The 21,152-nt window shown below is 43.3% G+C and overlaps 1 protein-coding gene across 5 annotated transcripts in view; it reads left to right on the top strand.

Moving 5' to 3' along the window:
- Positions 1 to 21,152, top strand: part of Jph1 (junctophilin 1) — a 100,383-nt gene that overhangs the window by 59,571 nt on the left and 19,660 nt on the right. For all 5 annotated transcript variants that reach the window (XM_052716634.1, XM_052716629.1, XM_052716632.1 and 2 more), the window contains exons 3-4: positions 5,002 to 5,120; positions 20,033 to 20,673. In XM_052716634.1, the coding sequence (XP_052572594.1) occupies positions 5,002 to 5,120; positions 20,033 to 20,673 (760 nt within the window). The remainder of the gene's footprint in view (positions 1 to 5,001; positions 5,121 to 20,032; positions 20,674 to 21,152) is intronic.

Here is a 21,152-nt window from a genome sequence, read left to right on the forward strand (position 1 = left end):
CCTCTACCACCAAGTTTTCAGAGTCAGCTCATAAAATAACCATGACATAATACATAATAAAATTGAAAGGGCCCGGCGGTGGTGGTGCACGCCTTTAATCCCAGCACTCGGGAGGCAGAGCCAGGCGGATCTCTGTGAGTTCGAGGCCAGCCTGGGCTACCAAGTGAGTTCCAGGACAGGCGCAAAGCTACACAGAGAAACCCTGCTCGAAAAACCAAAAAAAAAAAAAAAAAAAAAAAAATTGAAAGAATACCAAAAGCCGAGTGTTTTCAAAGCACTTTATTGTTGGGAAGGAAATGGGTAAGATGTAGAAGCAGCAAACTCAGTAAGTGTCAGATGTGATTTTACCTTTCACAGAGTCCTGCTGCCTTCTGGATCCAAATGTTCATCAGCTCTGTCCATGAAAGCCTGAGGTGGGGTAGACGTCCAAAGGGCCATGTACATTCCTTAGAGGGGTGTACCCTGAACCCGTCTAGGGTACAGTTGAATGTATTTTTTGTAAAAGCATTGTTAAATTTAAGGAACCTCACATGAATAAAAATTTTTAAAACATTCAAGAAAATTGAGGAAATGATGATTTTCTTCTGAATAAAGTGACTTAAGAACTCATAAAATATTTCAGTCATTAAAGGGGAAAAAGAACCTCAAGTTGTTGATGAGAAAAAATAATTTGTGACTAGTTTAAGTACAGTCAGGTTAGCATCCAGGTGGTCTGGCTACTTGTGGCTGTGGCCAAGAGAGGAGCCAAGACAGCTTCAGATCTCTGCATCTGAGAATTGTTCTTGTAGCTTAACCCATTCACCCTAAAGTTAAATTACAGTATACTTGCAAAAGTAAAGTCCTAGAAGGTCAATGGCTGCTGCCTCATGCTGCATGACTTCTCAGTTACTTATAATTACATCATTCAAGAAAGTATGTGATAATGATGTGTGGAGATTGAAACTGTGAGGAGCCAAAGACTTGTATATAAAAAAATGTCTTAAATGAAAGAGGTGCTGGAGAGAAAGAGAGAGTGAGTGAGTGAGTTTCCATACAACCATCTGCATCAGGAACCTATGCTATGTGGCTTCCCCTGATTTCCTCAGACTATGTGTTCTTAGTCCCAACCCCAAGAACAATGTCAGGTCTGACCAGCCATTTGTAGGTTTGGAACTGGCCATGGGATTTAAATGAGTTCACACATAAGCCCAGGCAACCTCCAAAGTCTAGCCATGCCAATGACCTTGACCCCATGAAGCAGGTGGTAGCATAATGCAGAGAAAATTCCTTTCTCCATTTCTTGTGATCAGATCCACCAGAAATTCTCAAGCATTCAGGGGTGGATGTGGTCTTGCTCATCTGGTCAACTCTAAGTAGTCCTGATAGCTGGGTTAGATGTCAGAAAAGAGCAAGTAAGAAAATAAGTTACATACAAGAGTGGTGAATGAGGCTTTACTGACTCTGGGCTTCCATAATTTGTTTACAGGAAGGGGATGCTGTACTGTCTACTCTCCAGTTAGCTGGATTATAGTATGGGATAGAGATAGTATTTCCATTTGTTTGGCTTGACAGAAATGTGTTGCAGTTGTATCAGAATACATTGTTTAGTTTTGTAGATTTATTGAAGAGCTAGGAAATCACATTATAAGGCAGCATGGCTGTACTCCTACAACTTCATTAATTATGGTACCTAGACATAATTAGGCTCTAGCTATGAATAGCAGATAAAGTGGAAAGTCATTCTGGGGAGGAAAGAAAGGAGTTGAGAGGCTGAAAGAATGTGAACAGAGGGTACTTACTGGTTCTTGGGCATAGAATTAGAGTCAACCCGCCTCCTCAAATTGCCAAGGATGATGATGTCTTACAAGGTCACTACAGCCAGGTACTTAGGAATATGTTCTCTTAAACTCTTGTTTTATTTTCACTTCAAATTTATAATGCTCCATAGACAAAAGCAATCAGAAATATCCCACATGATGCAGAAAAAACTATTTGGATACGTGGAAGATTATCCATTCATTTTTAATACATTTTTGGCTTTTGAAATTATAATTATATCATTTCCCTCTATCTTTGTTGTTACAAATATGTATGTGTGAAGAGAGAGAGGGAGGGAAGAGAGATGGGTGAGTGGGTAGATGGATGGGTGGGTGGATGGTGGATGGATGGATAGATAACAGACTGATAGATACATACATACATATAGTTTCCCTAAATATATAAATACAACCTGCTTAGTCAGTATAATGTTATACCTGTAATTGATTTTTTTTGAAGCAGTTTTTAAGTTGACCGGACTGCAGTGTTCTCGTACACACCTTGTCCCTACCTTGGGCCCACACACAGCTTCCTTCCCTGGCATCTTGGGTAAATTTGATGTAATTGCTGAAGGAATGTTGATTCATTTGCGCTAAAATCATTGTTCCCCTTAGCACCCAACCCTGGTTATGTAAAATCCATTGCTCATGTTAGACCCACCCCAGTGATGTGTACTCTACGAATTTTGACGCATGTGTTCCATCCACTCCAGTGTGACATGGAGTTGTTTCTCCCCCCTAGACATGTGCTCTATTCTACCTCTTCCCCTCCCTGCTGAACCCTTGGCAGCCATGTTGCCTTTACCATTTCTATAGTTCTGTGGTTCACTAATCTTTTATTGAAATATTTTTTCCTTACAATATATCCTTTAGTTCACTTGTTATTAAGTGGCAGCGCAGCTATTCCTAAAGAGTCATCATTTATATATAAGGTAGGCTCTCTGTAAATACTGTGGGCCAGGTACAGCAAAGAATAGAAGGGAAAAGATCCTAGTCTTTGCAAAACATTCAAGTCTCTAGACCCACCTAGGTTCTAGATGGGAGTGAGATGAGCCTACAAGAGTCCAGGAGAAAGTTGAGAATGGGGTGTCTTGCTAGCTAGTACCCCGGCCTCAGGTCAGATTCTGCTTTTCCATTTTAATTCTAGTGGTCTAGCCTTGGGAACAGTTTCCTGGTCATCTCCAGCTGCCTCTTGTAGTGCCATTTCCTGGATCACCTCCCCTGCTGTCTGAGATTAGTGTGGGCATTGCTTTCAGACTTTCATACTAGTTATCCATAGTCCTGCCTCGTGCTGATGAACTATGACAGGATGTCTACAAAGGCATAAGAGTAGATATCCACGTCATTTATACACTAACTGAACAAGTCTTTTGAATTCAGGAAATGGATGGACACACACACACACACACACACACACACACACACACACACAACAACCCAGTTGTCTCTCTGTGATTCCCCAGATTCTCTTTGGTCTAGCCTTAAGGAGCATAATTTTTTTTCTTTGTGTGTGTGTGTGTAACACACCATGCGTGAAGGTCAGAGCACAAATTGCAGGAGGTAGTTCTCTTGTTCCGTGTGGGTTTGGGTAATCAAACTCCAGCTGTCAGCCTTGGCAGCAGGTGCTAGGCTATCTCACTATCTCAGGCTCAGTTCTTGTGTGTGTTCGCGCACGTGTCTGTGCATACAGGTAAACGTATGTTCAAGTGTACTTGTACACATGGAGACAAGAGGATGGTCCTCTGTTGTTCCTCAGGCACTGCACACCTCATTTTTTAAATTGAAAATATTTTTTTCAGGCAGTGTATTCTAATCATGGTTTTTCCTCCCCAATCCTCCCAGATCCTCACTCCCTGCCTCTCTCTCTCTCTCTCTCTCTCTCTCTCTCTCTCTCTCTCTCTCTCTCTCTCTCTCTCTAAAACAGGCAAAGAAAATGCACAGGTCACACACACACACACACACACACACACACACACACACACACATGCACACCTCATTTTTGAGATAGGGTCTCTCACTGAACTGGAACTTGGCAGGGAGGCTCGGCTAGCCGCCAGGTGAATCCCAGGGATCTGCTTGTTTCCACATCCCGAGCACTAGGATCACAAGTGTGGGCCACTGTAGCTGGCTTTTCTTTCCTTTTTTAATGTGCATCTCGGGGGGATTGAACGCAGGTCTTCATGTTAGCAGGGCAAGCACATTAGCAACTGAGCTGTCAGCCCAGGAAGCCCAATACTTGTTCCCGCCTCTAAAGGTGAGGTCTTTAGTGTTTGAGGATAGACCAGGGAGGGGTTAGAAGACCACAACACCTATCCCATCCTTACCTGCTCTGCTTCACTGGGTCCTTTCTGTTTCATATAAAATCCATGTGAAAAAAAAAAATCAAGTAAACGCGGGCCAGTGAGGTGGCTCAGCAGGTAAGAGCACTTGCTGGTGAGCATCAGGATCTGAGTTCAGTCTTCAGAACCCACATTTTGGAGAGAGAACCAATTCCCACAAGTTGTCCTCTGACCTCTTCACACTCTCAGTGGTGCCCACACATACACACACAGATAACTTTCTGAAAATTTTAAAGAAAAAGCAATTTTAAATTAATCAGGTAAGTAGACACCTCACTAGCCCTCCTTAGCATACTGGTAAGAAGCCGTGGTGTGCGTCTCTTCCCAGTAACACATCTAATAGCATCATACTGATGGCCTGAAATTGGCCACAGCAAGGCCATCAGCACATGGGATCAGCAAGCACTGATGGTAGCAATTCTGCTCATTTCTTCCACTGGGCAGCCTTTCCTTAGATTCTTACCTGATTTTACCAATAGAGTTTGGTCAGTGAACACTAAGCTGATTCGTATGGTCAAATCCTACTCTCCATGGTTGGCTGCTTTTTGGAGTTGGGGGAGTGTGATACAAAATCAGCAGAGGAGTTGGTCCAATGAGTTCTGACAGCCAGACACAGTGTCCAACGCTAGAGACCTTGCTCACAATTTCCTTTTCCCCTGGAAGAAGGACTGTGGTGATTCACAGATAGTTTCATCCATATTGTGGCTGTCATGGAGGTCTCAGAGCATTGTGACAATAACAGTTGCTATTGCAGGTGTTGGGCCATGATCACAACTAACGTTTTTCTCCCTGGATGGAGGTTGGCTTGTCCATGGGTAATTAACCCCGTGCTTTCTGTACTCACCAGCCTCTTTATGCCCATGTAGGACCGCACATGCCAGAGCAAAAGCTGACGCTGCTGACCAGGCTGCACTGGCTGCCCGCCAGGAGTGTGATATCGCGAGAGCTGTGGCCAGAGAGCTGTCGCCCGATTTCTACCAACCCGGTAAATCGTGTTTCCTTCCTTTGCTGGGAAAAGTCAGGGATGCGCTTTTCATTTCCTTTGCCTTGTTTGTTGGTTGTTTGTTTGTTTGTTTATTTTATTTTGAGAACATCCTACATGAGCAAGGAGCACCTTTACTCCTGTCCCTCCCACTCCTCCTGTTTCTCCCTCCCAAATTCATGACCTCTTGGATTGCTATTATTGTGCATGTGTAAATGTGTGTTACACAGATGCACACATGGGTGTATGTAACTAATGGGTCTGTTTGGCTTTGCTTGTTTGTCCAGGGCTTACCACTTGGGGTTGGACAACCCTCAGGGGAGCTGCTCCATGGAGGAAACTGGTTCTCCCCACTCTCAGCAGCCAGTGACCTCCTCTAACTCTTCATCTAGGTGTGGGACCACATGGAATGTCCCCTGTCCCTGTTAGCATGTCAGCTGGTGTTTTCATCAGGATGGTCTTGTTCAGACAACCATACAAGAGTTCATGGGTGCATTCCCCTTTTTAGGATGTAGGAGCCACTAACAGCAGACGTCCTGGGCCTCTGGCTCTTATGACCTTTCCACACCCGGTCACTGACTAGTTGTGGATCTCTGTAACGGTCTCCATCTGTTGCAAACAGAAGCTTCTTTGATGAGGAATGAGAGCTACATTTATCTTTGGGTAGACTGATAAGTATTCAGAATGCAGCTAGAAACTGTACTAATTTCGTGCAGTACTAGTAGCGCGTTCTCTGATAGGGTCTGTGGCCTCACCTCCTGTGGATCTAGTTCTACAGTATCAGACATGAATTCCTTCCCGTGAGATGGACTTGAAGTTCACTTAAAGAGCTTTTGGTTACCCCCAAGATGAAAATGCCACTATTGCACCTTCGTGGCTTTCTTCCCAGTTCAATCATTGTTCTGGTTCACGGACTTTACAACTAGGTCAGAATTCTCCACACTGATTGACAGATCAGCTGCACCAGTTTACAATCCCATCAGGAGTGAATGAGGGGTCCCCTTTCCCCACATCCCCGCCAGCATTTTTTGTCAGTCATTGCTCTTTTCTTTTTAAAAAGATTTTGTTGTTATTATTTTAAATTATGTGTGTGTGGAGGTGGGGCATGATACGTGGACATAACTGCAGATGCCTGAGGAGACCAGAGGTGTCAGAGCCCCCTTAAACTGGCATTACAGTCAGTTGTGAGCCACCCCACATGGGTGCTGGGAAACTCAGGGACCTCTGCTAGAGCTGTATGCACATTCTCGACTGCTGAGCCATCTCTCCAGCACCACAAATATTTTTTGTTTTTCATTTAAAGAGAATTACATCATTCCTTCCTACCTCTCCCATTCCCCCCACACACACACTCTCAAGTTGATAGCCTCTTCTTTTTTTTTTTTTTAATTATATCGGTGGTGGTCTCCACTGCCTGTAAAGAAACGCTTCTTTGATGAGGTGGAGTAGCTGCACTTATCTGGCAAAGGTGGCTTGCGCACAAAGAATTCAGTTGTTTTCTCCATCTTAGCCAATCTGACTGGGTAAGACGAAATCTCAAGTTAATTTGAACTTGTATTCCTCTAATTGCTAAGGATGTTGATCGTGTTTTGAGATTCTTTTAGCCATTTTAATTTCTTCTCTGGAGAACTCTGTTCAGATCCATAGCCCATCTTATGACTGGGTTGTTTATTTTCTGGAGCCATTGAGTTCTTTATATATTCTGGATATGAATCTTCTCTCAGATGTGTAGTTGACAAAAATTCTCTCCTGCTCTGTGGGCTTCTTTCCTTGGCTGTTTGCTTTGTTGTGCTAAGCCTTTCTAGTTTCCTGAGGTCCCATTTGTCAATTGTTAGCCTTAATGCCTGAGCAAATGAGTCCTATTCAGAAAGCCTTCCTCCACATGTATCTTTGGGCGCTGCCTGTTTTCATCTAGCGGTAACAGTGTTTCAGGTTTCACACTGAGGTCTTTGATCTATTCGGAGCTGATTTTTCTGCAGATTAGTAATAGATGGGCCTAAAGGCATTCTTCTACATGTGGACACCAGTTCCCCTGCACCATTTTTTGAAGATGCTGGGGATTTGGTTTTGGTTGGTTGGTTGGTTGGTTGTTTGTTTTTATTTTTCACCATTGTCAAGTATCAGATGACTGTTGTGTACTCACTTGGGTCTTCCCTTTTGTCCTGTTGGTCGCCATGTTGTCTTTGTGGCATTACCATGCTGCTTTTATCACCATAGTTCTGGAAAATACCTTGAAATATGGAATAATAATCCTAGCATTGTCCCTTTTGTTCTGGATTGCTTAGCTATCTGGGTCTTTTGTTCTGTATAAATTTTAGGATGATATTTCTCTATTTCTGTGAAGAATGTTGTAGAGATTTTGATTAGAAACCCATTGGATCTATAAAAACGCTTTTGGTAGAAAGAGCCTTTTCACAATATTAATTGTACCAGTCTATGAGCATGACAAGTCTGTCCATTTTCTAGTGTCTCTTTTTTGAGAGCTTTAAAGCTTTTTGTTGTAGAGGTCTTTACCATCTTGATTAGGTTTATTCTTTTTTTTTTTTTTTATTGTGAATGAGAGTGTCTCCAAGATCATCTCCTCATTATGTTTGTTGTTAGTATATAGTTTTTTAAGTTGATTTTGTATTCTGCCACTTTACTGAAATTGTTGATCATTTCTAAAATTTTTGGAATGTCTATGTATAAGTTATAATCTATAAGTAGAGTTAATTTGACTTCTTTTCCTATTTGTATCCCTTTAATTGGCTTCTCTTACCTTATTGCTTCTGCTAGTATTTCAGGCGCTGCATTGAAAAGGAGTGGAAAGGATGGACAACTGTCTTATTCCTCATTTTAGTGGGATTGCTGCAGATTTTTCTCCATTTCGGAGGACACTGGGTGTGGTTTGTCATAAATAGCCTTTATTAAGTTGAGGTGTGTTCTCTTGAGTTCTACTGTCTCTGGCACTTATATCATGAAGGCATGTTCGGTTTAGTCAGGCTTTTTTGGTTTTTTTGCATCTATTGAGATAATCATATGAAGTGAGTTTTTTTTGTTTGTTTTGTTTTTCATTTTGTTTCATTTTTGTCTTTATTGACTTATATGCTGAAGCATCTCTGGCATAAAGCCAACTTAGTCATGGTATATAATTACTTTGATGTATGTCCATATACTGTTTCCAGGTATCCTATTAGTAATTTTGAGTCTGTTTATTAGGGATATTGGCCTGTAATTGTCTTGTTGTTGTTGTATCTTTACTTGGTTTGGGTATCAGAGTGATACTGTTTTTGTAGAAGGAGTTTGGGAATGCTCTTTCTGTTTCCAAGTTGATTCTGTTCTTTGAAAGTCTGGTAGAGTCTGCTGTGAATCATCTGGGCCTGGGCTTTGTTTAGACTGAAGGCTTTTTAATCTCTTTTGAGCTCCATCTTTGTAATGGGTTGTTTAAATTGATGATCTCCTTTTGGTTTAACTTTGGTAGTTCAGGTGAATCTAGAAATCTGTTTCTTTTAGGTTTGCAAACTTAATAGAATATAGGTCCATAAAATAGTCTCAGTTTCTTTGGTGTCTGCTGTAATATTTCCCTGTTCATCTCTGATTCTGTTAATTAAATGGGGGATTTAGTGGATTTTTGTTTGTTTGTTTGTTTGTTTTGGCTAATTGGACCAAAGATCTGTCAATCTTGTTTCATCTTTTCAAAGGACCAGCTCCTGGATTTGATTTTTTGTTTTGTTTTGTTTTGTTTTTCATTGATTCTATTTCATTTCTGCTCTGATTTTTGTTATTTTTTCCTGTCTACTGGATTTGGGGTTTTTTTCTTATTCTTCCAGACTCTTGAGTTACATTATTAAGTTATTTACTTGTTCTTTTCTTTTCTTGGGTTGGTGGAGGGAATGAGGGTGAGACAGGATCTCCCTACATAGCCCTGGCTGACCTAAAACTTTCTATGTAGACCAGGTGAAATCTACCTGTCTCCAGAGTGCTTGGACTAAAGGCATGTGCCACTCCTCCCAGCTTGGGCATGTTCTGATGTTTTAATGTGGGCACTTAGAGGTATAAATTTTCCTTTGCAGAACTGTGTTTAATGTGTCCTGGAGGTTTTGTTGGACTGTGGTTTCATTTTCATTTAATCTCCATGAGTCTGTGTACAGATTCTTTTGCTGTCTAAGTTTTATTACATTACAGTTCAAAAGGATATGTGGAATTTTCCTAAACTTTTTAAGATTTGTGTCCCAAGCTGGGTGATACATTTTTTTTTATTTTTTTTTTTTTTCATTTTGGCTTTTCGAGACAGGGTTTCTATGTGTAGCTTTGCGCCTTTCCTGAACTCACTCTGTAGCCCAGGCTGGCCTCGAACTCACAGAGAACCGCCTACCTCTGCCTCCCGAGTGCTGGGATTAAAGGCATGCACCACCACCGCCCGGCTATGAGTGATACATTTTAGAAACTTTTACATGGGCTGTTAAGTAGAGTGTACATTCTTTGCTGCTTGGACAGAATATTCTGTAGATATGTTTAATGTATAATGACATTCAATTCTGATGTTTTCTGTTTATTTAGCTAACCTGTCTGTTGATAAAAGTGGGATTTTGAAATCACCTGTTATTAACTGACTTAGAGTTAGTCTGTGTCTTTAGCTCCAGTGGTATGTTTTGTATGAAATTGGATGCATATATGTTCAGGGTTGTAATGTCTTCTTGGTTAATTGTTCCCTTGATTAGAAGAGATAAGGAAGGACACTACCTTCTAATTAGTTTTTATTTGAAGGCATTTGTCAGACATAAGGAGAGTGACACCTGCTTGCTTCCCGGTTCCGTTTGCTTGGGATGCCTTTTCCCATGCTTTCACTTTAAGATGGTTCCTGTCTTCAAAACTGAGTTTCTTGTAGACAGTAGAAAGATGGATTTTGTCTTGTAATCCCAGCTGACCTGTCTTTCGATTGGGTGGCTGAGGGCATTACTATTTAGTGTGTTGCTTGCAGTTCTTTTGCTCATTTGCTGGTTTGGTTTGTGTTCTTAGCCCTGGCTTGTGTTTATTTTGTGCTTCAGTAGTTACTAGTTCACGTGTTTTCTTTCTTTCATCTCTTAGCTACGCTTCTGCCTCTCTTCAATCGAAAATATTGCTTCCAGTATTCTCTGTATGGCTGGTTTGGTGGACATGGATTCCTTTAGTCTGTTTATATCATGATTTTTTTTCTCTCTCTCAGCTCTACCTGATAGCTCCGCTTGGTAATAGTAGTCTAGGTTGGCATCTGTGTTCTTGTAGAACTTGGAGTCATTGCTCTGTGCTCAACGTCTCCATTGAGAAGCCAGCCATTACTCTGCAGGGTTTCCCTTCCATGTGACTTCTTCTTCTTCTTCTTCTTCTTCTTCTTCTTCTTCTTCTTCTTCTTCTTCTTCTTCTTCTTCTTCTTCTTCTTCTTCTTCTTCTTCTTCTCTTGCAGTCTTCCGTGCTCATCCTCCCTTCTGTTTGTCTAGTGTTTCTACCATGATATGCTGTGGGGAGTTTCTTTTCTGGTCCTGCCAGGTTGGTGTTCTGTGGGCTTTTTGAAAGGAATGGCATCAGCTCAGGACCCCCAGACCAGGTTCTCAGAACAAAGATTTATTTGCCCCTGAGGAACAAAGGGCAGGGAATAGGAGACAAAGACAAGAGATAGCAGACAAGGAGAAGGGGAAGGGAACGAGGGAGAGGGGGCAGGTGTATTTGTCCCGGAGGGACAAAGGACTGCCTCTGGATAGAGAGGAGGCAGACGTGGCCCATAGAGAAATGGCAGTTTGTAAAGGTAAAATGGGAACCCCATGTTAGGATGAGGTGTTTAATTTTAATTAGACATGGTAATTGGGTGAGCCAAAGGGGACTTCTGATTTCTAGACTTCAACACTTTGATAGCTGGACCTTGGTAGTCAGTCTCAGGAGGAGGAAGTGGCCAAATAAGGGAATAGACCTCAGGAATGTAATCTAATGGTTTTTAACAAGGCAGAGGGAATGGGGGAGAAGGGCATGGCCTGCCAGAGCCATGCTCGCCATGCTCAATCTGGCCAAAGTCTCTCCACATATATCTAACTGGGTTTGTCTTTCCTTGATTTGGGGACACTCTCGTCTGTGATTTTGTTGTAAAGCTGGTCTATGCCACTGACCTGGGATTCTTCTCTTTCATCCATGCCTATAATTAGAAACTTCGGCCTTTTCATGGTGTCCCACAGTCTCTGCACGTTTCTTTCATGTGATTTATTTTTATTTTTCATATTGCTTGCCTGTTTGTTCTAAATCTTCTTCTCTATGCTCCCGTCCCAATACTTGAGCTGTTCCTCTTGGGAGTCTTTGCCTCTGAGTGTTCTAATTGAGCTGTTGAGTTTTTCAATTCCATCTTCCTTTCAGCTATGTCCTCCTCACTATTTCTGTTTCTTTATTGAATTAATTTTAAATCCTTGATTGTCTTGGTCATTTCATTTGGCCGTATGTTATGTTTTCTTGGGCTTCATTTGGCAATTATTGTTACTCCCATTAAGTTCATTGAGCTGTTTGTGTGTCTTTAAACTCCTTGACTGATTCGATGAAGTTTAAGATTGTTCTTTTAAAATTCTGTCTTGGGCATCAGCTCCGTAATTCCCATTGGAGAACATGTCCAACAGACTGGTAGATTTGGGGGCAGATATCCACTGCAGGTCTTTGACATTATTTGCATTTTTACAGTGTGACCTGGGTATGTGGGCTTCTTTTGTTGCTTGTGGGCCTGAAGTGGTGCATCATGCTAGGCTGTACAGGCTATGCAGCTCAGCAAGGCCTGTGGGTTGGGGATGGTGCAGGCTGGTCAGGTTTCAGAGACTTAATATGCTTGATCCATGAACAGATGTGTGACCCAGGCTTGGAGGCTGGATATGGTGCAGACAGACTAGCATCTGGGGGACTCAGCAGCCTGGATCAGCACACAGGATGTGTGACTGGGCCAAGCCTGGGGGTTGAGATGGCTCAGGTGGGAGTGATCAGAATGGGCCAGCACACAGTCTGGGTATTAGAGAGGGTGTGGGCAGACTAGGGTTCAGAGAACTCACCAGACTGGACCTGGGCACAGGGTGTGGCACCTGAGTAAGGCCTGGAGGTTGGGTCTAGTTCAGACAACTGGAGAGGAAGAGGGAAGAGAAGCACAGGTAGCCTACCTCCAGAAATCGGCACAGCACCAGCACAGTATGTGTGGCCAGGGGTTCCCTGGAGCAGTCAGGACTGGGATCAGTGAGTCTTAAAAGAAGGAAGATGCTGCCATACCAGAACAACTGGGATGGAAGAGGAAGGGAAGAGGAGAGGTCTGCTAGCTACCTAGACCTGTGCCATGCATAGCAAGTACAGGGCCCCTGGGAGCAGTCGGGGCTGGATCTTTTCCTTCAAAGATCTATGTGTGTTTGTTTGTTTTTGTTTTTTCAATCTCAGCAATTCTACAGGATAAGTGGAGAAGACAGGAGGCTCCCTGCGGCTTGCTGGCCAGCCAGTCCAGCTGAATTAGTATGCTCCAGGTTCAATGAGAGACCCTGTCTCAAAAACTAAGCTGTGAAGATCAATTGAAGAAGATACCAAAGTATCAGTCTCTAGGTTCAACTCACATGAGCACAAATGTGCATGTACACACCCCCTGGTCCCCACAGGGAGGAAGGGGACAGTGAGGAGGGTGGGAGAGAAGAAGGAAGACAGTAAAATGCCAGGTTTAGGAGACTGTTCTGGAGAGGTGTCCCACTGGGTTGCTGAGACGTAAGCGTCTTGGCAGAGTGACTTCTTCAAGAGTGATAATGGGTGTCTTCTTTTATGTGAGTCTGATTTAAAACAGTAATATACATGTATATTTTACTACAAAAGGGACCTTTTGCATATTTTGAAGTGACCTCTGATGAATAAACTTCCTCTTTCCTTGTATCTAAGAACCTTGGTGGACTAGCGATTCCGGGGTGTGAAACCCACAGGAAGGGCTCAGCTAGCAGAGGGAGGTTTGTCCTGCGCTCCCAGCCATGCCACCATCTGGAGAAGCCAGACACTCCGGAGACCATGGGCTTGCACTGCTTTGCAAGCACACAGACTTACCATTGTTGTCTGCAGATGCTAATTCTTGGCCCTGCTGTGAATTCTGCTGCAGAGCGGGGTCCCTCTAGACTTCTCTTAGGTGTTACCAAGAGGTAAATGATACTGAAGGCCATCTCGGTTTCCTAGACTGAATGCTTTTATAAAGCCTTTGTATGGTGGAAAAGCAGTTGAGGGAAAAGAAATATTGTGGGAAAATGTAATTCCACCCTTCCTTAGTTCAAACAGACTCCTATAGGCAAGTTGTTCGTCAGTAATGAAAGCATCCTAGGAGCGTGAGAGGACAGTGAGCCTCTTGGAGACCAGAGCTTAAGCGGGAAACCGCAGTCCCCTTTGACCCACAGCCAACACTTCCTTCAGCAGCTGCACAGAAGGCCTGTTCTGTGCTGGGTACTATGGATCTTCTCAAGGGAACAAGCTCATGCTTCCCGATCTGTATTTACAGGGTGATCAAATCAGATAGGCATCTGCAGAGAGACTTTTAATACCACTTCTCAGCCTGCCCACTTAATTTACACATCTCAGATACACATACCGCCATTGTTTGAAAGGCATATGCTGCAGCCCTTGGGTGAATGGTGTCTGGTAACTTACATTTTGAACGTTTTCATGGCAAATTACCTACTTTTAGGAGCCGGCAGTACTTACATCATAGTTAAATCTCATGGCTTCAGTTCAGAAATTTAGTATTATATGCATCAATTAAACTGCAAGATAAAAACAGACCTGTGTAGGGATATTAAGTTCTCAAGGGGCTAAATTCTAACCACCACATCACCCTATTGGTTGTGTGTTGCATACACATGAAGAAACCTAAACTGAAATCAGTGTGAAAGAAGAGTGATTTACCCGCGGAGAATTTAGGAAGACCTTTGCCCTCTAAAGGCTTAACTTGAAAATGAGCCATAGTATTACAGAGATCAGTCAAGAGACCTCAGTGATAGTACAGTTTTAAGGAGCTCCTTATAGCATGGCTGGGTATATGAGAATATCTAAAGAATCGGTCAGCATAGGAAGTATAGAAGGAAATTGAGTCACAGAGGCAAACACTGACATAGTCCATCCTGACCCTGTCTAGAGAAGCCTGGGCCAGAGCTTGAACTATTGCAGCCACATTGATAAGGATATTTCTGGTCATGGGGCAGAAGGTAAGGAACCATAGCCAAGAGGCAGGTGTATGCTCTGCTGGCATCACTGTCCTGACAGAGGAGATGGATGCATCAGGCTAGCTCACCTGATGCCGTTACATAGTTAATTCTCATATTTCATATTGGTGAGATTCCATCATCTCATATTCCTCATCCTGATTTCACAATGACCAGGAAGTCATGCAGCTCTGCCCTCAGGAGTGACATGTACTGGTGATAGCAATAAAAGTCGTGTACCATGTGTGACCTTCACATTGCCCATGGTAAATGAATGAGCTGGCCTTACAGTATGGCATATCAGTCTTAAGGGTTTCACAAAGGAGAGTCTGCTCCAAGCACTTGGTGTGCTAGGAATTCAAGTTCCTAAGCCAAGAGGATGATCAGGAAGAAGTAGAAGAGATTAGAGAATGGGGGCAATTGAGAAACCATATGTGCATGGCTCTTCTTCCCACTATTTGAGTTACTCTCAGTCGTCATTTTTGTGGGAGAGTGTAATGTGTGTGCATGTGTTTGTGAATGTTGGCTAGAGATTAATCTCTCTCGATCACTCTCCACCTTGATTTTTTGAGTCGGGGGTCTCTCACTGAACCTGGAACTCACAAATTTGGCAAGACTAACTGACTAGCAAGCTCCAAGGATCCACCTGTCTCTTCCTTCCCAGTGCTGGGATCACAGGCATAAGCCACCACACCCAGCTTTTAACATGGGTGCTAGAGATCCAAATTCGGGTTCCTGTACTTATGTGGCAAGCACTGCATTGAGTCAGCTCCCCAGCTGCTTCCATAAATCCCCTTATCAAATTTTTAATTCCAAATCATATTAAGTAAGGCATAGATTTTTTTTTTTTGCATTTATCAGTGAGTCTGGGAATGAGTTAAATAAATTGAAACACCACCTTGGACTGTGGTAAATTTTATTACTTTGAACCCTCTTGGGAGAGTGCCAGCCTGCTTCCCTGGGCAACATCCTCAACAAGCTTTGTCTTCCTGTGTTGAAGTGTGTATGCTCACACACAGCACCACTGGTTATTTACAATAAAAGTAAAGCCTGTGATCTGCATTACTAAGTGTTAACTATGCTTGCATTTCTCATGAATTAGAAGTCTAAGTATTCTTCATTACCAAAGGCCTGCGCCAGTCACTAATGTATACTCTTTTGGTTAAGAAAAGGGAAGCATCCAGGAATAGATGACTTCTGAGCTCACCTTCCAGACTTTAAATTCTGAGTGCTTTTTTGTCTTTCCATGAAGAAGGGAGACTGAATAGCTGACGGGTAGATGTGAGTGGTGGTTCCTGAGCCTTCTGGTTATCCTGACCACGCGCTCCTGTGTATTCGGTTGCACAAACGTACCTTGAGTGAGGGTCACTTGCAGGGTACCAGGGTGGGCATCCACAGCTCACAGCTGAGAACTCTGTGGTCACAGACACTGTAGCACTGTTACAGATGCGACTAGACGGTCCCTAGGGAAAACAGTGTTATTGACCCGGTTATGTCCTCTCTTTAGAATCTTTCACCGTGGTCATTTTTTTCCTCATTGGCAGCCTTGAGAAAATGATTGATTTCTGTTGAATGATTCCTATGGCTGCAGCTAACTTTTGACAGGGCAGTGCCCTTGTAGACATTTGTTTGGGGCAGTCCTAGTGCTGCTCCTTCCTCCCACTACCAGCCCAGCAAGACCAGCCCAGCAAGGCTCACTTCTGAAGTTCAAACTGGAGTCCCTGCTGCCACCTCTGCCAGTGTCTGCCCAGAGCCTTTGTGCCAACTGTGAGGACTTAACTTCCTGTGACGGTAATGGCAGACTGGCTGTTCACGTGTGGAATGTTGGAGACCAGGTGACTTTTTCTCAATGTGAATCCCCAGGGGGGTAAAAATCTCTTCAGATTCATAGATCCTGCCTGTAAAAACATGACTGTCTGCCAATTCCAACTGCCAAACCCTCAACATTTATTATAGTTTCCCTCTCTGGCAATAATGGCTGGTCCTGATCATGAGCTGCCACCACTCGACAGCTTTATGTCACTGGCCTTACACTGGACCACACATAACTGCACAGACTGAGTAGTAGGCGCAGCATGTACCTTCCAAGAGAAAAGAGTCCAGGAAAAACCTCTGTTCACTGCATTACATTAACTGTCTTGTTTAAAATGAATTGAATCTTGCTCCCGAAAAATCTATCTGTGTATCCTCACATTTGGCCAGTTCTCACATGACTATGCCATGTTGGAACCATTTCCCATTTGGATGTAGCCATGTAAAGCAGGCATGAGGTAGAGGCCTGTTCGACACCAATAATTTTTGCATGCTTTCAGTCACTTACATCTAGTATGTAGAATCACCTGGAGCATGCAAATTCTAATGTCTACGCTTGGGTTTCTGCTTCCCATTAAGTTGAAACCTCTGGGGTGCGTCTGATAGACCACAAGTCTAGGAACCACTGCTTGAGACTGCAGGTCTATTTTCCTTAAACACTCATTTTCCTATGCATAAAGCGAGGCAGTCTTAAATCTGAACGTTGGTGCCCAAATATACTTCCACCATTCTAGTAATATCTAAATGCAGCAGGTTTTCAGCAACATCAGCAACCCAAGTGATAGATGTAGCTCAACATCTGCAAAAAGTCTTAGAGTCGTCGTCGTAAGACACCATGCTAGACACACCTTTCCTAGCACTCCTAAGACAAGACAACTGTCCAAAGAAGCAATATGGCAGGCTTCTAAAAGGGACCGAAGTGACTCATCTGGTCTCTGGGAGTTGAGTCCTCACATTCAGTGTAGTCCAAATTTGAGTTTCACAGTTATTGCAACTTTCTCACCGTAGCCTCCTGATACGATTCATAAGTATAAATTCATATGCAGAGGTTTTGGGGGTTGTTTTTGTTTGAGTGTTTATAAAAAGCATTTGAAAATATGTTCATATTCAAGTGTTATTTTACATATGTGTGTATATGTAGGTGTATACACACACATACTAAAGTATATGACTTTAAGTGTGGTCTTGGGCCAGCATTACTAAACAGGCCAAGTTTCTCCCCAATAAACAGCCTCTTGCAGCTGTGGATGTTGGCACCAGCCCCATCCTCCACGGGGAGTCATGTTGCTGGGATCTGTCAAGGAAACTCCCTTGTCTACTTCTGATCAGCTCCCCATGATAAGTGAAAGTGGATCAGTGGTCCCCGGGAGAAACCCAGTTCTTAAGGGGGGCGTCACAGCCTCACATCTCTAAAGGAAACATGCACTTTTCGACACCTTTACTTCTCAAAGTTTCGTGGCTCTTGATGTTTTCCTTCCATCTTTTAGAATGTGTCACTGATGCTTTGCAGCATCCATTATATCTTCCACTCTTTCCTGTGTGTATATGTAAGTTCAATTTAATCTTCAGTGGGTCTTAATTTTGATATAAAGATATTGGCAAGTGTTTTTTTGTAAACATAAGTTTACATGTCTCAAAAAGAAAAGAAGGTACTTAACCAAATTGTTGGTTCAGAAAGGAAATCTCAATTGTTGACAAGTTTGGGGATGCTTGAAGGCTGTGAGATGGGTTTATCTTCTGGAGAATAGAAGTTGAGGTGGTAACTGTTGTGTTCTGGCCAAATCCATCTGCAAGGGGGCATTGTCAGAAAGTCTCACCAACGTGAACCCAGAGGTGAACTGAACAAGGAGCACACCAACAGACATGCCAAACTGGACCGGGAAAAGCCCAGGAGGCCTCAGCCCTCCACAAAGAGCTGCAGGCAACTGAGGAGAGCTGGGAGCAGAAGAGGTGGTCCTTCCCAGGAAAGCACAGTAATTGATTGTCCAGTGCCAAACCGTGAGCCCTGAAAACACGCAGACAAGTAACACTCTACAGACTTAACAGGTTATAGTTAGGAGTATATACATATATGCAATAACCATTTGTGGAAAAAAAAAGGCATGAATTTGAAGGAGAGTGGAGAAGGGTGTATGGGAGGGTTTGAAGGGAAGGAAAGGGGGAGAGAAATGTTGTAATTATAATCTCAAAAAATTAAAAAGAAAAAAGAAACTGTTGCCTTATGTGCGGCATTGTGCTTAATCGTAAAGGATCCCAGGAACTGTGTGACTTGGCTTTTCAGCTGTTCGAGCTGTTTCCACATCAGTAGACTGGGGATAATATCTACTTCCTATGACTTGGGTGAGGCTGTACATTTCAAGGGAGAAAAAAAAGCTTTATAAAATAAAGGGCAACCATATCACTATAATTTGCTAACTCAGACTACCATGGAAGAACAATTAAAAGTGTCAATGTGCAAGTGTGTTTTCACAGTTAAGGATAATTGTTCTTCAGCCCCTTTGTATGTCTTTAGTTGGGAATGAGAGATGGGGTTGGACATAGGAAGGAAAGGGGAAATGAAGTGGTTGGTGTTGACAAGAGCTGGTTGGCTCTCTGCACAAGCCAGTGGCTCTGGTTTCTCTCATAATGACGTCTGAAAGTGTGTCGCCTTCTGCCCATTTACAAGAAATGGCCACTCTGCTGAGTGTGGCTTTGACTTCGCCTCGTGATGTTTAGAGTGGTAGCACATTACATGGTTGTGGGGAAGGGCCACGAGCTAACACACCCAGAGAGAAGGCACCACAGTTGAGAGCTGCCTTGACTCCCTAGCTGCCCCCACCTCTAGACCATTGGCGTGGGGAAGCCCTCACAGCCTGTGCCTTCATGCCAGGCACCCTCTTAGTTTATGAGCTGGTCAAGATAAAGGAACAGTGGAGCGGGTGGTTTTTTGAAGTGTGTGGCTGTGTGTAGGTATGTGTGGATGTGTGTGGATGTGTGTGCGCATGTAGAGGCTAATGGACAGCATCATCTCATTCGTCAGACGCCATCCTTCTTGTGGGAAAAGGTCTCGCTAGGACGTGGAGCTCACCAGTTAGGCTAAGCCAAGTCTCAGGAGCGTCCTGTCTATCATGCCCTGCTGGTGCTGGGATTGCAGGTTCACACAAGCACCCCTGAATTAACCCAGGTCCTCATGCTTTTCTAGCAAGCACTTTATCTACTGAGTTGTTTCTGTAGTCTCTGCTTTCAAAAATAAATCATTTTAAATTGATTTTTTAATTGTTATAAATGTTCCTGAAGTATATTTTTTAAAAAATGAAACACAGAACCTGAGACTACAGAGCCAGAGATGACCATCATGTCACGGACACCGCTGGTAACATGGCCCTGTTGTGAATGGACTGCACGGGCATTATTCTAAAGAGCTCAGCTTAAAGGCAGAAGTTGTTCCTGACCAAAAAGTTCCAGCAATGGTTAAAAATACATTCTCAGCAGGCTTTTCCTATACAGTGTAGATCTCTATAAACTTCTGATCACACAAAAATAAGATTATTTCTTTATTCAAGTTCATGCTTCCTGGGCTTTAATTATCCTAATTGGGGTAAATAAATTTTATTGGTTAGAATTTCTATCAGCATGAGTTCTGCTCTACACCAAACAACCATGTTCTTCCAATAAGAAATGATAGAAATATTGGAGAAGTCTAAACTTTTTTGTCTTTTATGGATGTCAGTATAATATAAATAGTGACAAGTTTTATCTTGAAAGCATCTTTCAGCAATCTTTTCATTGGATATTGAAACGTGCTCACACTGTATAAATATCTTTAAGAGGAGGAACATTGGTCTCCTTTAGCAAAATGATAGTCACCTAGATTGCAAACCCTTACAACTTGCTTTTTTTTATCGCCTTCCTTTCCTTTCTGTTCCTCATTTCCAGGCCCTGATTATATCAAACAAAGATTTCAGGAGGGGGTAGACGTTAAAGAAAATCCAGAAGAAAAGGTACCAGAAAAGCCACCATCACCAAAGGAATCCCCACATTTTTATCGCAAAGGCACGACACCCCCCAGGTCCCCTGAAGCAAGTCCCAAACAGAGTCACTCTCCCCAGCCTTCCTCCCCAAAGCCTACGAGGAAACAGAACCCCAGCTCAGGGGCCAGACTCAGTCAAGATAGAAGGAGCATGACCGAGGAGCAGGTGACAGCCATTGTCAATAAGCCCTTGACGTCAAAGGCTCCTTCAAAGGAACTCGGAGCAACCGTGCCCAAGTACTCTGGCCGCCACCATGTCCCCAACCCCAGCAACGGGGAGCTGCACTCTCAGTATCACGGCTACTATGTGAAACTGAACACACCCCAGCATCCTCCAGAAGAAGGGGAGGATGAGAGTGGAGCCAGCCAGTCTTCCTCAGCATTGCTACACAGGCCGTCACCTAACAAGTGGAGTCCCTCTCCGTCTGGGACAAAACCAGTTGCCAAAGAAAGCAAAGCTGAGCCTAAAGCCAAGAAGTCTGAACTTGCTATACCAAAGAATCCAGCAAGCAGTGATTCCTGCCCTTCGGAAAAAGAAGCCAATTCAGTAAGTCTCACCAGAGCCCTGCGCTTGGGTTTGTTCGGGGAATAGTATGGGGTGGGCGGTTTTCCATCTTGGCCACAGCTGGGCTGACAAAGGTCCACAGGGTTGTTCGAGTCGAACAGAACATGTATGTTTATAGCTCATGATAGGGAAGAGTTCTCTGGGCAGGAATCCTGAGCCTACTCAGCCACCAACTGCAGACAATCCAGATGGGGCTAAGGCCTGGCCAGCCCAGGATGGTCTCACAGGTTAGCAAACATTATCAGCATGTCTTAGTGAAGGTCTTAATTACCTACTCAGTGGCCCCTAGAAGGGAAACATGGCCACTACCCACAGCCGACGCCTCTCTGCTTAGCAACTAGGAACTCTGATCCTTCCTTTGGCTTTTTACACAAAGGAACATCATTCGCAGCCATTGTAAATTCTCATAAACATGCAGTCTATATTTTACTTAATGCACCAGGCTCTGCAATAAGAATATT

This window comes from Peromyscus californicus, unplaced genomic scaffold (assembly GCF_007827085.1).
Source record: "Peromyscus californicus insignis strain IS unplaced genomic scaffold, ASM782708v3 Scaffold_5__1_contigs__length_169319896, whole genome shotgun sequence".
In the NCBI taxonomy this organism is placed as follows: domain Eukaryota; kingdom Metazoa; phylum Chordata; class Mammalia; order Rodentia; family Cricetidae; genus Peromyscus; species Peromyscus californicus.